At 45.0% G+C, this 16,680-nt stretch overlaps 1 protein-coding gene across 1 annotated transcript; it reads right to left on the bottom strand.

Moving 5' to 3' along the window:
- Positions 1-22: 22 nt before the first annotated feature.
- Positions 23-6,421, bottom strand: LOC110497247 (uncharacterized). Its single transcript, XM_021573255.3, has 4 exons — positions 4,935-6,421; positions 4,330-4,460; positions 3,985-4,096; positions 23-3,815 (listed from the first exon to the last, which is right to left on the bottom strand). Exons 1-4 carry the CDS (start codon positions 5,542-5,544, stop codon positions 1,168-1,170), a joined length of 3,501 nt encoding a protein of 1,166 aa, XP_021428930.3. The 5' UTR covers positions 5,545-6,421; the 3' UTR covers positions 23-1,167.
- Between the last annotated feature and the right edge of the window lie 10,259 nt (positions 6,422-16,680).

The raw sequence follows: 16,680 nt of genomic DNA, 5'->3' as shown, positions 1-16,680 counted from the left end.
TATTTGACATTGAGAAAAAAAATGTTATGATCAATTGTTTATTAATAAGGACATTGAAAATATAATCTGTTGGAAACCTAACCATGTTTTGAATAATAATGTATGCCTTTTATATCAGGAGTTCCCAAACTCTGTCCTCACGTTTTGTTTTTTGCCATAGTGTAAAGGACGTCACGCTGCTTGCTAAGCGAGTACCACATCCTCCTGATTCGGCCCATACCGGTTTTGAACTCGGGAACTCTCAAACACACGTGACCACCCTCCTCAAGCGTCTTATCCGATTGCGCCACCTCAACAGTTACCGAATGAGGCGATGCAAGCGGGACACTTAAGGCTGAGAGGGAAAAGTTTGGGGAAACCCTGCCTTAGATTAGACGGTCTAGGAATCGTCTGTCATAATGATCATACCAACCTACCAAACATTTCAAAAGCACTTAAACACGATCATGGCAGACTTACAACTTCCCACAAGCACATGAATGCCCCATATTCAAGTCTGACCAATTATTCAACCAATAAGATTTTAGCTAGCTTGATTGCTAGCTAACTTTACTAATAATACAATTAGCTTGTTTGCTTAACATTGGCTATATGATAAAACTAGCGACATTATCCGCATTAATAAGTTTGTAATTGTCAAATGGATTTGTTGTCAAGTTTTGGAGGAAATGTAAAAGGTCAGTAGTGAAATGTAACAACCCCCTCCACAAGAAACATTACGACTTCGACGGTTGTTCAAGTGGAACTTCCTTTACCAGACCAGATTTAAGTACAAATAAAACGGAATAAACACATTTTAAAGCAACAACTTCAAACCCGCAGAACATTTTTTTTTTTTAAAGCATGATGTGTGACATGAACACAGTACACCTAAATGTACATTTGGTTTTAGGATTCTAACTTTCCTAATAAATAGAATGAAAAACAAATGACAACCAGAATTAGTTTTAATTAAATTAATCAACTCAAATTCAACATTTTTCTTTAACAGTTTGCTACATTCTCTCGCAGCATGATTCTTCCAAACAAAAGCAAATTCACAGCAAACAGAACTATTCCCTCATCACCATCTGGCACCCTATTCCCTATATAGTGCTATATTTCTAGTCCAAAGTAGTGCACTATATAGGGAATAGGGTGCCATTAAAGGCTCGTCCCCTGTCCTCTCTATCTGTCTTTGTGTATTGTCTTCAGGTGTTTCTTCAGATGGCCAGTCTGTTTGAAGTGCTTGCCACACTCAGAGCAGGTGTAAGGTTTCTCCCCAGTGTGGACAAATTTGTGCCTCTTCAGATTATTGTAATCCAGAAAGCCCTTCCCGCAGTACGAGCACCAGTGTCTCTTCTCCCCGTTGTGCCACCTCAGGTGAACATTCAGCTCCACACGCCTCTTGAACCGCTTCACACAGAGGGAGCAGGCAAATGGTTTCTCTCCAGTGTGAACGCGGAGATGCGTCTCCATGTCGCGCCGAATGACGAAGCGTTTGTCACAGATCGGGCAGATGAACGGGCGCACGCCGCTGTGGACCATTTGCTCGTGCTTGGTCAGGCCGAAGCGGTAGACAAAGGTCTTGTCGCACTTCGGACACTGGTGGCCACGCTGTTCACCGTGGACGCGGGCGTGGCGGTTGAGGCCCTTGAGGTTGGGGAAGTCCTTGCCGCAGGCAGAGCAGGCGAACGGGCGCTTCCCCGTGTGGAGGGAGGCGTGGCTCTCTAAAGCAGCGGCGCTGCTCAGTACGCGACCGCAGTCTGCACACTGGTTCTTGGTAAAACGTTTCCGTGGAGACTTGGGAGACTGTTGGAGCTGGAACGGTCCTGGCGGCGACCACATCGGTTGTGACTTGCGATACCGCTGCGCCTGCTGGAATGTCAGCGTGCATGGTGGGGACTTTTTGAATCCGGAGTGAGGGCTGACGGTGACAATGAAGGGGATAGGTTGAGGGGTGGAGGGAGAACGTTTCAAATTCAATAACGCCGCGGCCGCCGAGCGAGGTCTGCCACGACGAGGGGTGGCAGAAATTACCTTGAACTGGTGAGGCTGTGGGTGAGGAGGGGTGGTAGGAGAAGGGTTCACATTCGCCCCCGTAGCCTGGTGTGGACTGGGGGTACCGTGAGGGCTGGTGCAACGCGGGCTGGTGCGGCGTGGGCTGAGGCTTGAGGTAGACGCAGCATGAGGGCTGGGGCTGTACGACCGGCGGCGCTGTGGAGTGGAAGGCAGAAACGATGTCTGTGTGACCAGACCTCTAAGCTCTGACCTCTGACCTTGCTGTGAGGTCTTAGTGACTTTCGACCTACTCCTCTTAGCCTGGGCTAGGGCCAAACCTCTCTGAGCCTGCACCCAGGTCATGCTTCTCTTCTTGGATTTGGACACACCAACACCTCCACCAATAGGTGATTGTCTGGTCAGAGAGGTCACATCAGTGTTAGCTCCTCCCTCTTCCTCACTGATGATGTGGTTACTACTTCCTTGTCCACTAGACTTGTCGTCAGCCATCTCACCGTTAGCTGTGTCCTCTACTACATCCTGGTCAACGTGTGATTCCCTGGACTTTTCTTCTCCGTCCTCCATCACCTTTGAGTAGTCGTGGTCTAGAGGGGCGGTTCTCTCTCCTCTGGGTTTCTTAGCAACCACTGGAGATGGCGTGCTGTCCTGGGGGCGGGGCCTTAAGCGGAGGCGGAGACCGGAGAGGAGCGCTTCACGTCGACTTGACTTTCGCTTGCCGCCTAAATGGACAACAATCTCCTCCTTTTTCTCACCGACGGGGGTCGTCTCCGTAGCAACAGACCTGGTCATCACAGCTTCCATAGACGTGGCAGAGAGGGGGGAAAGCCTCTCCCCCTCATCTTCCTCCTCCTCTTTTTCCTCCACCCTAGGTGGGGAGCGTACTAAGGGTGCTACTGACAACTGAGCTGAAAACTGTGTCATAAACATCTGACAGGGGCCAGAGGGTGTGGTTACAGCAGGGGCTGACAGCTGTACAGGGGTTTCATCTGACGTCCTCTCTAGGACAACAGGGGACTTCGGTGATGGCAGAGTGGGGGACGGTTGCACATGCTCAGTGACCAAGGACACCTGCTTCTCAGAGGGGCCTGCAAGTTCTTCAGACAAAGTTAGCAACTGAGCGGACTGGACCGGTGTTGGCGGAGTTGCCGTGGCAACATCCGACTTCTCCAAAACTGTAGGCGGTAGCGCTTGTGTTGGTGGTGCGGCCGGTGGTCCATCAGGTACAGCTGTAGGCCTAGCTGGTTGTGTTGAGGGCACTGCTATTGGACGAGCTACAGGTAGAATGTCTGTGTGGGACTGTGCTGGTGATGGTCGAGGAGATGGGGATGGACGAGGGGGTACGGGGCTGGGCTGTGTATTCTGAAGAGGGGTTCTGGGTAACCCGGAGATGACAAGTGGCGGGCGATCTGACGATGCTGCTGTCGACTTCACCGCAACAGTCGACTGGACCGCCGTGGTCGTTTGGACAGTTTCTTTTGACAGAGTAGTTACCGTGGACTGGGCCATTACAGTAGACAGGACAGTTGTTGTAGATTGGATAGTGGCTGCTGATTGAGAAGATGCTGTCAGGTGTAATGTTGGAGACTCTGCTGCTGGTATTACCAGTGACTGCTGTTCTGCTCCAGGGGCCTGGCCTGCACTGCCACTGGTAAACTCTCTGGTCCTGGGCTGGGATGGGCTGAGAGCCTGGGGGGTCTCCTGGGCGTCTGGTTCTCCCTGGAGGGGGGCCTCTGCTGAGGTAGGCTGGGTGGTGGGAGGCCTTTCCTGGGTGTAACGGTTGACCAGGGCCCTGACGGCTCCAGGTGGGACCAGGGCTACAGAGGGAGGGAGATTGACAGGATGGAGAAAGTTGTAAGGGAGAAACAGAAAGAAAAAAAGACAGAATAACAGTGGAGAGATTATTATAGATATTATTAGAGCCTGGTTCTCAACCCAATACTGTTTAATACATTGTAATAAGATGCATGTCTCCCTAGTTCCTACCTCTGCCTGGTAACTCTCTGAGAGGTTGTCTGCGGACCAGAGTCGGGGGCTCTCCCCCCTCCTGCTTTAGCAGTATGTACCCGGGGGAGTAGTCATCAGAATAGTCTGCCTCCTGGGGGGGGGGGGGGGGGGTGAATGGGCAAAGACAACCACAATAGGGTCAACAAAAACTCTGATGAAGGCTGTGAGGTCAATATGTACACTTAAATACACAAGTGATTCTAGGGAGAGCAGTGTTAAGGTTTTTCTTTTCACTGGGGTTGACAACAGGTTGAGTATAGGGGTAGATTAATTGGCAAGACAGCACCCACAGATCTGGGACTCAGGCTTGAAGCCTCGTCTTACCCAGTCCACCTCCTGTTTTATCAGTACAAAGGCCATCTGTGGGTTGTCCTCCTTGTCGTAGGCCCCACGGTGCAGGTCCTCCTCGCGCAGGTGCTGTTCCACAGACAGAGGCAAAGCTTGCACTGTCAGAACTGGAAATACCAGATTAGGAGAGACAGTGGTTAGGAGATGAGGAAATGTAGAGGTGAAGATGACAAACCAGGTGATGACATGACAACATCCTGTGTTGTAAAGTGACTAGCATTATTAAGGTTATCAGTAATTTATGAATGCATAATATAGGCTACACCTCTCAAACATGTTCTGTTTAATATTGTACTCTATACAAATTAAACATAGGTACATGAAGCAGTTTTGTTAAATATTCTCAACTTTGAGCCTTCATATGCTCAGCTGAATAGCTAGCTATCAGGATGTGTGATCACTTGAACGTAGCTTAGCTAGCTTGTCCAAAGGTGTATTCATTCCACCGATTCTGTTGCAAAACGTTTCTTGAAAGGGAGCAAACGAAACGGGAGGGACCTACCTGAATTTGTACAATATCTACTAATTTTAAACTCAAAACAAACTGTTTGGAGGGAACAAATAACCCGGTTTCTACTCACCACATTGGACACCAATGTCACGTTTGCCGATAAGTGATGTTCTTTGACTCGGTCCAGGCTCTGCGGTTTGTCTTTCACTTTCACCCGTCGATTTCTTCACATTTTCAGGGGATCGAAGCCTCGATCTGAGGTCCTCGTTCTCTTCTTTTATTCTGCATATTTCGAATCGCAGCTCCTCAATAGTTGTTTCGAAAAGTTGCGTTGTCTCCATGACTGCCGTCTTCAGCACCTTCTCCATAACAGAGGCGAACTGGGTTTCAAAACCTTCTTTCGCCATGTTAGCGGCGGCCATCTTCAACCCACACACACACGCATATAAATAATCTTCTTCTATGGTATATTGGCGAATGTACAATTTAATCTGTATCCCGCCACCTACTGTGCGGGATGGAAACATAATTCCCCAAAAGTGTAACAAACTACCAAACATAAAAAATATAATAGAGGTAAAATCGTTAAGTCCAACAAACGTTTCTGCAGCAGCCACAATAATGTCCAGTTTCTTAGACTTCTTTGAGATTTGAGCAGCACAGTTTATAACTGTGGCAATGAACGCCACAAAATCCACCTTTTTCCCCACACACAGCATCTTTTGACTGGCAACACACATTTACTACAGGCTGTGGTGCTTCCACTATCATATCTCCAGGAGCATCAACTGTTCTCAAGTATTTTAATTACCTCCTCATAGGAGATTGATACCTTTTGCAACCTCAATCTCCTTCACCCTGTATGCAGGGCACTCGGGATCATGATCCCCACCACAATTGCAACACCATCCTTCTACACACCGTTGAAACATGGCCAAATCCTTTACAATTCGTAGACTGCAGTGGTTTGGGGGATGAAAGCTCTTACAGCACATCTTACATAATCAAGCTTCACATGCATAGGTAGGTGTTCTTTATCAAAAAACCACAGTACCGACAGACCTTTTTCGTTTTCTCCATTCACCCAGCGGGTCAGACGCTGGGCACCAACCGCACCAGGAATTCTCTTCAGGTATTCAACCTGAACATCTGTCGTCACCCGAAGTTTAAAGCACAAAATGTATGTTGCCCGGATTCATTTGAGGCCCACTGCAATCTTCCTCTGTTCTTCATAAATACAGATAATCATAATAAGACCACTCATAGGCCTACTTCACAATTTGTTACACCTCAAACGGGTCTCCCACATATACATCCTTACTTAACAAACGCATCCCAACAAGAAGCGATTCAATATCATCCACACACGTGTCCTCCACTCCAATTTTAGACCATTTCCTTTCTGTTCCAGTTCGACACTACTGTTATCCATTCAGAACATTCATCTTCACCAACTTTGATCGACGCGCTGCTTGATTCGAACTCAGCGTCCACTTCCGCCATCTTACTTATTTTTATTTTTTATTGCAACAATAATAACAATATTACACATCAATACAGGGACATTCCTGTGAATACAATTTAAAAATGTATTTATAGAACACCAGTCGACCACAAAAAAAATCATAATAATTTAGAATTTGTGGCTGTGATAACTAGTGAAAACTGAAGCCATGTTCTGATCAATCCTGTCCATTATATTCGAAACAATAATATAGTTACCACAAACACAAAGTCAGAAGGCCAAACTACTCAATCCCGACCAGACAGATGCACAGCCTTTGGCAGGAAAAAAAAAAACCTGAGTTGGGTGTGTAAAAGTCTCCCATTCAAAGGTGTTCCGTTTCAAGATGTGGGCACAAAGACGTCTGAATGGCACCAGGGGAAAGACGGACAAACAAAAGCCAAAGAGAAAACTGCTGCTGAAATGGCAGTAAGTTCAAAGACAGATCATTGTAATTTATACCATACACTTTTACAAAAAACGTCCTTTTAATACTGTACTAACTGTCAAAATAATGAATGTCGCACACTCCATGTGTAATCTCCCAGCAATTTAATGGGTATTTACCAACGTTTCGGCATCACTGTGATGCCTCACCCTGAGGAAGGCACAGTGATGGCACGTTTCTCAATGAAATTGAAGAAAGTGGGACTTTAAACGGGTGGCCTAACTATGTGGTCACTAAAGATCCAACGGCACTTATTTCCAGAGCACGTCATGATGAGTACCATTGTAGGTGTACTGTGCTTATCAAACTGTATTCCTATCAGTAACGTGTATGTTAAGTGTATGAATAATGTCTATTAAACAAAATATCTGTAAAAAATAAATAAACAAATACTTGTCCTCCAAAGAGGGAGGTGGATGGGACAATACAATAAGGTTAGGATGGTGTGTTCCCCCTTAAGCTGTGAAGAGCTTTGGGTGTCTAGAAAAGTGCTATGTAAGCCCAATCAATTATCATTATTAATACATGTTTTGCCTTCTTCTGTAGCCTGAAGACCTCGCCTTTCTCAAAAGATGTAAACTGGTACAAAATACCAAAAAAGGTAGACTACAAGGCAGTGTAACGTTAATGAATAAATGACTATAGTAAGTGCATATGTCACAAATAAAGTAACATGGTTTAAGTGTTCATCTTAAATCAGCCATAATTCTGCTAATTTCAAACATTTACCTTCACTGAGCATTTCTGTGAAACCGTGTACGTTTTACTTGTGGATTACTTGTTGGTTCTCATTTCTTTGCCTACATTCCATTTTTAAAACAATGCCGATTTTGGAGTAAACCTATTTTGGGTTAAGACATGACTCCAACACCATCACTAAGTTTGCCGACGACACACCAGAGGTAGGCCTGATCACTGACAATAATGAGACAGCCTATAGGGAGGAGGTCAGAGACCTGGCAGTGTGGTGCCAGGACAACAAGCTCTCCCTCAACATGATCAAGACAAAGGAGATGATTGTGGACTACAGAAAAAGGACCGAGCACGCCCCCATTCTCATCGACGGGCCACGACAACGCCTATTCCCCCTCAGGTGACTGAAAAGATTTGGCATGGGTCCTCAGATCCTCAAAAAGTTATACAGATGCAGCATCGAGACCATCCTGACTGGTTGCATCACCACCTGATATGGCAACTGCTCGGCCTCCGACCGCAAGGCATTACAGAGGGTAGTGCATACGGCCCAGTACATCACTGGGGCCAAACTTTTTGCCATTCAGGACCTCTATACCAGGCCGTGTCAGAGGAAGGTGCCTGACGGGGCCCTGAGGGGTCCCCGTGTTGAGGGTCAGTGTGGTAGATGTTGTTGCGTACCTGGGCACCTGGCGGTGTCCCGTCAGGTGCCCACACACTGCGGGGTTGAGGCTTTGAACCATAGGCTTGGCTCTCTCATCCCTTCTAGGCTTCTGGGAGGGAGGGTGGACAGTGAGCCTGTCATAGCGGATGTACGCAATGTCCCCACGCACTCTTGCAGCTTTCATTGCTGGGATCAGTTCTTTCCTCTTCTGGCACACTGCTTCAGGATAGTCCTCATTAAGGAAGATGTACGTTCCTCTCTGGTTCTTGGCTCTTTCCAGAACAGCTACCTTGTCCTTGAATCTCAGGACCTTGACCACTATCGGCCTGGGCCTGTCACCTGGGCCGGTGGTGGGTTTTCCAGTCCTGTGGGCGCACTCAACCTGAATCTTCCTGTGGTCCATCTAAAATTTCAAAGAGGTCATTTTCCTCACTTTGTCCTCAGACTCTGTCCAAATCTCATGTGGAGATTCTGCAATTCCGTCCACAACCATGTTGTTCTGCCTTGATTTATCTGTCATTGTTAAGATGGATTCACACACAGAACTGATGTCCTCTCTCAATGACTTACAGATTGCTGTCATCTTGCCGTTCTCCTGTTTCAACTCATCGAGCTGACCCTGGGAGAACTGCAGACTGTTCTTCAGGTCCTGGACCTTTCTGGTCAAGTTGTCCATTATTTTATTAGTAGAATCCACGAGTATTTGGACAAAACACTTGAAACTATTTTCTTGTTGTTGTAACAACTGCTTGTAGGTCTCTTTTTGTTCCTTTAAAAGATCCTTTACGTGTGATAGAGAGACACCACTCTCTTCAACAGTACTCCCGCTGGCTTTGGTCTTTGTCATGCTGCATTCAAGTGAACGCTGCTAGCTATCAGCTAAGCTAGCTGCGACGCCAAATAGCTCCACAGACCCGTCCTTGGTTGGCAGGATCACTGGAAAGAGACAAGCCAGCAACTGATGATGCCAACTGCATCGCGGGATCCTAACGATGAAGGTAGGTCGCTACCAAGAACTTTCCAATACACTTTCAAATAACAAACTTTCCAAACAAACAAAACCGAGCTCTTTCTCATTCTGCATTCAACAGGAAGTTACATAGCAAGTATCTTTAATAAGTGTGCATGAACTCGATTGTAATTTTATATGTGAAGTTGTGACGGAAGTCCCACCTTCGCGGGAATCCCATGTGGCTTTGGCCTTAGGAATAAGTGACCCTAATGGTGAATATACCCTAACATTTGAACTACTGGTTACACTTATGATAATCCAGACAATCTCAGTTGATTGGATACCATTTCCTCATTCAATTTAATAAGAAGCAACACTTTCAGGTTAATCAAAGTTTAATTCCCAGATAGCCTATCCAGGTATGATTATTTATTATTTTATTTATCCGTTATTTTACCAGGTAAGTTGACTGAGAACACGTTCTCATTTGCAGCAACGACCTGGGGAATAGTTACAGGGGAGAGGAGGGGGATTAATGAGCCAATTGTAAACTGGGGATTATTAGGTGACCATGATGGTTTGAGGGCCACATTGGGAATTTAGCCAGGACACCTGGGTTACGATAAGTGCCATGGGATCTTTTAATGACCTCATCGAGAGTCAGTACACCCGTTTAACGTCCCATCCGAAAGACGGCACTCTACACAGTGCAGTGTAAGAGTGCCGTCTTTCAGCACTGCCCTGGGGAATTGGGATATTTTTTTTATACCAGAGGAAAGAGTGCCTCCTACTGGCCTTCCAACAGTATCTGGTCTCCCATCCAGGAACTGATCAGGACCAACCCTGCTTAGCGTCAGAAGCAAGCCAGCAGTGATATGCAGGGTGGTATGCTGCTGGAACATTAATCATTATCATCGATTAATCAATTACATTTGCTTTTGCAAATTAATTCACGTTCAACTACCACATTACGGATACAGTAGTGATGGTTCATTAACGTCTACAAATAGATTCAATTGTTTTTTTGCAGCTTCCAACGAATTCCAAACCCACACCCACACTTAAAAATAGTAACAGTCTTCTCAATTTTTTCAAATATTTTGCAAGCTATCAGAGGGTTGGTCCCCACTCCCCCGCTAATTAGTGAACACTCAGAAAGGATTGACTTCTGACCTCAGCAGCGATACCAACCCTAACTATGCCATTAGCTGAAAAACAGTATAAATCACTACAAACTCTCTCCAAAATCAACCATCGGGCGCAGGTCTTTTCCAGTTTAGCCCTGATGTCTTGCCATCCAAGATTGGCATTGGTCCAATACCACAGTTCTCAGCCGAAGCACGAGCAGGAAAAGTTAGACAAAGGGACAGGTGGAGAGGACTGGGAAACTAATGACAAAAGCAGAAAAGCAAACATTCTGATAGCTATGGAACTGCGTTTGAAAACTGAACCATTAAATGTAATTGCTAAAACTTATGACGACGAACGAGCACAAACTCTTCAACAAAATCGCCTTCTATAGGAACAAAATCGTTTTCTACAGGAACAACTCGATTTATCCCAAACTAAATACGACGATGTCCACGCCAAACTAGATAAATCTGACGGGTAATCTACTAACAGGAGATAACATGCAGGCAGTTTTGTTGAATGTTATTCAGGGTAACATTGTTCTACTCCAAATTCTGCAGACCAAAGACAACCAATTAGTGAACACAATGACTAAGTTGGATGACAAATCAGCAGAACTCTTTGAAGTTGCTGACCTAATGAATGATGAGAGAACTCAGGTGATGAAGTTGGAAATAGTGATTTCTAGACTAGCGGAGGAAATCTCATCACTGAATCTCTCGCTCTGTACTCAAGAACTCTATCTGCAAACCCTGACAGATAAGTATGAGACCAAAAGGAGCAAGTGCAACACTCATGTGTCCAATATCAGTACTCTAAGCGCTCAAGTGGACTCTGCAATGCAGCAGAATACCATCCTTAGGTACAATCTGGTTGAATTCCAGAACAGTCTACAACGTCACTACCCAACCAAGCAACCGTAGCCCGGCACTCAGAGGAGTGAAGACGATCGTAGGTTTCAGACTTTGCCTCCCTCCTGTGTCCCTCAGTGTTCTTCTCTTGGCCATTTAGCACTGAATAATGTGGCGCCAAGCTTCTCCTCTTGGCCTTTCGCCCCCAATTTCCCCACAGGGTGAAGCCAACTCTCTCCGCCCTCTTGGCGCAGAACGCCTTGACAAACTCATCAAGAATTTCCCCACCTTTGACCCTGTTCCAGGTCAGCCAAACGATACTGAGACGTTCGTAGCTGACATATCGGACGCATTGAATGGCTACCCGAACGCTACGGGTTCTGACAGGGTTTACCTGTTGAAGTGAACGTCGAGGTTCATTTGTCTACAACAGCGACACGTGCTAAACGACTACGCTAAACTTGCCACAGCTTTGAAATTAGAATTCAGTGGTTCTGCGACTCGCAAACACGATATCTCACTGGCTAACACTATAAATCAAGCTCAGAAAGAACACCCACAAGCTTACTGTCATATGCTTCTTTCAGCTTAATTTGGCCTACTCACCGAAACAGGAATGGAAGAGCTGTTACCATTCAAACAAATGTTTCTGTTTAACATGTATCCCACCTTGCTTGCCTATCTTATAACTCAGAGAGCTTGAAGCACAGCTTTTGAGGAATCAAAAGCTCGCCACGTCAAGAGCCCTGACAACTCGGTTTTGAAGTTTGACCAGGAGCACTCACTCCAGTTAGAGGGTACATTATCAGGTATTGGAGCATTGAGTGATGACGCACAACAACGGTTTCTACGACGAATCCAATAACCACCGCGGTCAAAATAACTGTAAAGTGCGTCGCCATCGAAACGACTACCGCTACAATCGACCTGTTCGCTACGTTCCTGCACCCAACCAAAACAAAGTGTCAGAGCACAAGGGTAACAAAGGGTTAAAGGACGATCAAAAAGTAGACCAATGTTCTTAGAAGCGCCACTTTGTGAAGAACTAAAGCAATAATTATTTTGAGAAAAGGGTAAAAGATAAGTCACAAGGACTAGACGGGGAATTACCGGGCACCAGGTCCGCAGGAATTAACACCCGTAGCAAGTTAAACATCTAATTTCTCCCGCTCTCACTCGAGACCCTATCCAGGGCCTGCTCGATCAAGAAACAAGCCCCCAGGCTTGATACAAAGGTTGCGAAGAAAAAGGTCAAAAGCTTCACTAAAACAAAGCCCACACAAAATCAGAAGTCAATCTGTTTTCACCTTGAACAGAAATGGCACATCACATCATTGCGAATGACCACTCCCCTTTGTGGGGAATGTGTCCACTAAACGTGACTCTAAACAACCATACCTGGAAACATCAGCTTAACTTGAAACATCTGCTTAACTTGTCATGTGCTAATTGATTCGGGCGTGACAATATCACTCACCTATCAAACGTTGTTCAATGATCTCAAAATGGCTTTGAAGCCAACTAAACATTGGTTAAAAGTGGAACGATGTGATACTACACTTCCAGGTTTCACTCAGACTACCTCACCTCTCACATTGAGAATCATGCTGAAACTAGACTTCCAGGACGTATCGCTGGTTCACGCTGTGTATGTTACCAGCCTTGAATCTGAACCCCTGCTACTCGGAGCAGACTTGATGGATCGGTTACTCCCACTGATGAATTGGAAAACCAACCATGTATGGTCACAAGTCACAGTGCCTTCTCTAATGATCACGCTTTCTTCCCTTAACGCAGGTTGCAATGCAGTCATCCACGAGGGGGTATCTGTCAAAAGCACCCCTTGGTAAAAAGACGTTTAGAAATCTCTTGGTGTAGAATCCGACCCAAGGAGATATTACGATATCTCGACACATTCAATCAGCAAACCTGATTGACCATTCTTTTCATGATTTTGAGCCAGAAGTCTCGGTGAATGAGCAACTTCCCTCCTCCTTGATGTAATACTGTAGTTGAGTTGAACTTCTCTGGCCCTTCGGCACTTCTGTCTCAGCAAGTAAAACATCGACTCGCAGAGTGTACTCTGCTTCCGATGATACGCATCAGATATCCTCGTCTCAGTTCGCAGGTACTGAAGAAGTTGCCACGCGTACACTGTGGTGACTGACAAGCTTTGACAGCCACTAGGCGTTTTGAAGCACAAACACCAGGAGATTTGGTTGAAAGGTTACAGCCATTCTCATAACAACGGGGAAGCTGACAACTCGTACATAGGATCCAAACTTGTCCTTTGTGCCTCGGACACCAATACCAACCTCTGGTGGGGGGGTCCCGAGACATGAAGGGGGGCAATGCTAGCCCAGACCCATGACGAGCCTCATCGAGGCCGATGGGGGGGCAGGGTGTTTAAGACTATGTGCAACACTGTACGAGGCCGCCAGAGCAGAAAACAAATTTAGTTGTAAACTTTCCCATGAGAACAGAGAATTGGACAGGATATTGGACAAGATATTAGGAATCACCAGAACAGTCTTCTGATGGTTAACACACATGCCACTAATAAATAGAACCATCCATTCCTTCAGGAGGAAAGTTATTAGAAGTCATGAACCATGATCAAGCCGCGTATGACTGATTGAGTGCTTAGAGAGTACTTCCGTCGTGATGTTAGCTCCTCCATAGATAACATAGCTATGAAAGGGACTCCTTCATATCTATCACCACTACAATGGTGTAAGACGGATTGACGTGTAGTAAAATTAAACTATTTTAGTTTTATTTCCATTGACACTTAGGAAGTGATAGAGTCATAAACAACTTCCCCATACAACCATCGCTTAGTGCCACAACACCGCTCATTTGGGAAGAAATTTAATTATGTATTTCATGAGTGTGTGCGTTGTTAACATCTGCCTAAGTTACTGCCTAGATCCACCAGCCTGGACGACGAGTCCGGAACGACGATCCCAATCCGGACAGCCGCTGCCCATCCTTGTGGCGGCCTGCTCCATTTGCAGAAATCCTATCCAGGTAAACCACAAGAGGGGTACTGCAACGGCGATCACCAACCAGACATCCACCGCCCATCCTTGTGGTGGACTGCTCCATTTGCAGAAATCCTACCCGGGTCAACCACAAGAGGGGGACTGCAACGGTGATCACCAACCAGACATCCACTGCCCATCCTTGTGGTGGACTGCTCCGCTCTCAGAGAGCCTACCAAGTTCAACCACCAGAAGGGGACTGCAACCAGGACATCACGTGGTCATTATTTTTATGTTGGTTTGCAACTTGCAGGATAATCACAAGATTGAACCCACCAGAGGAGGACTGTCACGACATGGCCCTTTTGGGTGTATATCGTGGCTCCCCCTCTCACTCCCACATCAGGTTTTACAATGGTCATAAATTCCTGATAGAAACTCTGAATATGAAGGGAGAGCCTACAGAGAACAAATACAATATCCTTGCCAAACATCCTAATCCCCAAAATGGGAGAATTAAACAATATTAATATTTTTGAGAATGTGGGAATGGTCCATGGACACTTAAGGGACAGTCATGTTGAGTGTGTTTCATTTGGTGATCTCATGAAGGACAGGAAACACACATTACTGTCTCTTTGGTTGCGTATACTTCTCAATTATGGGGTTTACATCTAAATGTTGTGAAACGTATATGATTACATATTCATCCATTTGTGAAAAGATGAAATGTGATGTTAGCCTTCTAAATGAGAGTATGGGTTTTCATATAAAGTTTAACTAGTCAGTGGCCAAGCCCTGGTGGGCACAGCCATGAAACAGCGTCATGGAACCTCCCCTTTTCTACAGAGTATAAAACCACTTCCGACAAAATGTACATTAGATCAGAAAACATGAGGCGGTAGCTACATGTTGAACTGGTTAACTTCTCTAGGGTAGGGTGCAGCATTGGGAATTTTGGATGAAAAGCATGCCAAATTAAACTGCCTGCTACTCAGCCATAAAAGCTAGAATATGCATATAATTAGTAGATTTGGATAGAAAACACTCTGATTGAATGATGTCTTTGAGTATAACAGAACTCATATGGCAGGCAAAAACCGAATACAGTGTCTATGGGGTCATGTTGCACTTCCTAAAGCTTCCACTAGATGTCAGCAGTCTTTAGAACCTTGCTTAATGCTTCTACTGTGAAACGGGGCAAATGAGAGGGGATTGAGTCAGAGGTCTGCCAGAGAGCCATGAGCTGACCATGCGCGTTCACGTGATAGTTAGCTTGCGTTCCATTGCATTTCTGAAGACAAAGGAATTCTCCAGTTGGAACATTGTTGAAGATTTATCTTAAAAATATCCTAAAGATTGATTCTATACATCGTTTGACATGTTTCTACGGACTATAACCAAACTTTTTGACTTTGTCTGCACCTAGTGATCATGCCTCATGAATTTTGATTACTGGGCTAAACACGCGAACAAAAAGGAGGTATTTGGACATAAATGATGGACATTATCGAACAAAACAAACATTTATTGTGGAACTGGGATTCCTGGGAGTGCATTCTGATGAACATCATCAAAGGTAAGTGAATATTTATAATGCTATTTCTGACTTCTGTTGACTACACAACATGGCGGATATCTGTTTGGGTTGTTTGGGCTCTGAGCGCTGTACTCAGATTATTGCATGGTGTGCTTTTTCCGTAAAGTTAAAAAAAAATCTGACACAGCGGTTGCATTAAGGAGAAGTCGATCTAAAATTCCATGCATAACAGTTGTATCGTTTAGCAAGGTTTATTATAAGTATTTCTGTAAATTGATCTGGCTCTCCACAAAATCACTGGATGTTTTGGAACTACTGAATATAACGCGCCAATGTAAACTCAGATTTTCGGATATAAATATGAACTTCACCAAAACAAAACATACATGTATCGTGTAACATAAAGTTATTTGAGTGTCATCTGATGAAGATCATCAAAGGCTAGTGATGAATTTCTCTCTATTTTAGCTTTTTGTGTCTCCTCTCTTTGGCTGGAAAAATGGCTGTGTTTTTCTGTGACTTGGCTCTGACCTAACAATCGTTTGGTGTACTTTCATCGTAAAGCCTTTTTGAAATCGGACACTGTGGCTGGATTTACAACAAGTGTATCTTTAAAATGGTTTAAAATACTTGTATGTTTGAGGAATTTTAATTATGGGATTTCTGTTGTTTTGAATTTGGCGCCCTGCAGTTTCACTGGCTGTTGACGAGGTGGGATGCTACCGTCCCACATACCCTAGTGAGGTTAAGAACTACAGCTCTCCCAAAGGACAAGACCAGAGAACGTGGAGATCATTCCCACATTGAAATGGCAATGAAATCTACAAACTAAAGAAAACATACACTCAGAAATATGTAAATTGCTATTTATTTTAGAATGAGCGGTTGTTCATGTTCAAAGTATTAGCAATTTCTATGAGTGCAGTTATCCTATGAGTTCCCCGCTCTTGAGCAGTCCCCACCCCTTTCCTTAGTCTACCAAGCCGCCATATTAGTTTTGTCCGCTAGGGACTTTTTCTTTATATCATCTAGTAACCAATGTATGAACTCTGTGTGTGTTTATGTAATTCTGTGATTGATTAAGTTAGTAAATAAATAATTAAGCCAAA

The sequence above is a fragment of the Oncorhynchus mykiss genome, chromosome 19, assembly GCF_057628025.1.
Source record: "Oncorhynchus mykiss isolate SJ-2025 chromosome 19, ASM5762802v1, whole genome shotgun sequence".
NCBI classification, from domain to species: Eukaryota; Metazoa; Chordata; class Actinopteri; order Salmoniformes; family Salmonidae; genus Oncorhynchus; species Oncorhynchus mykiss.
This window is presented reverse-complemented; position numbering and strand designations above follow the sequence as displayed.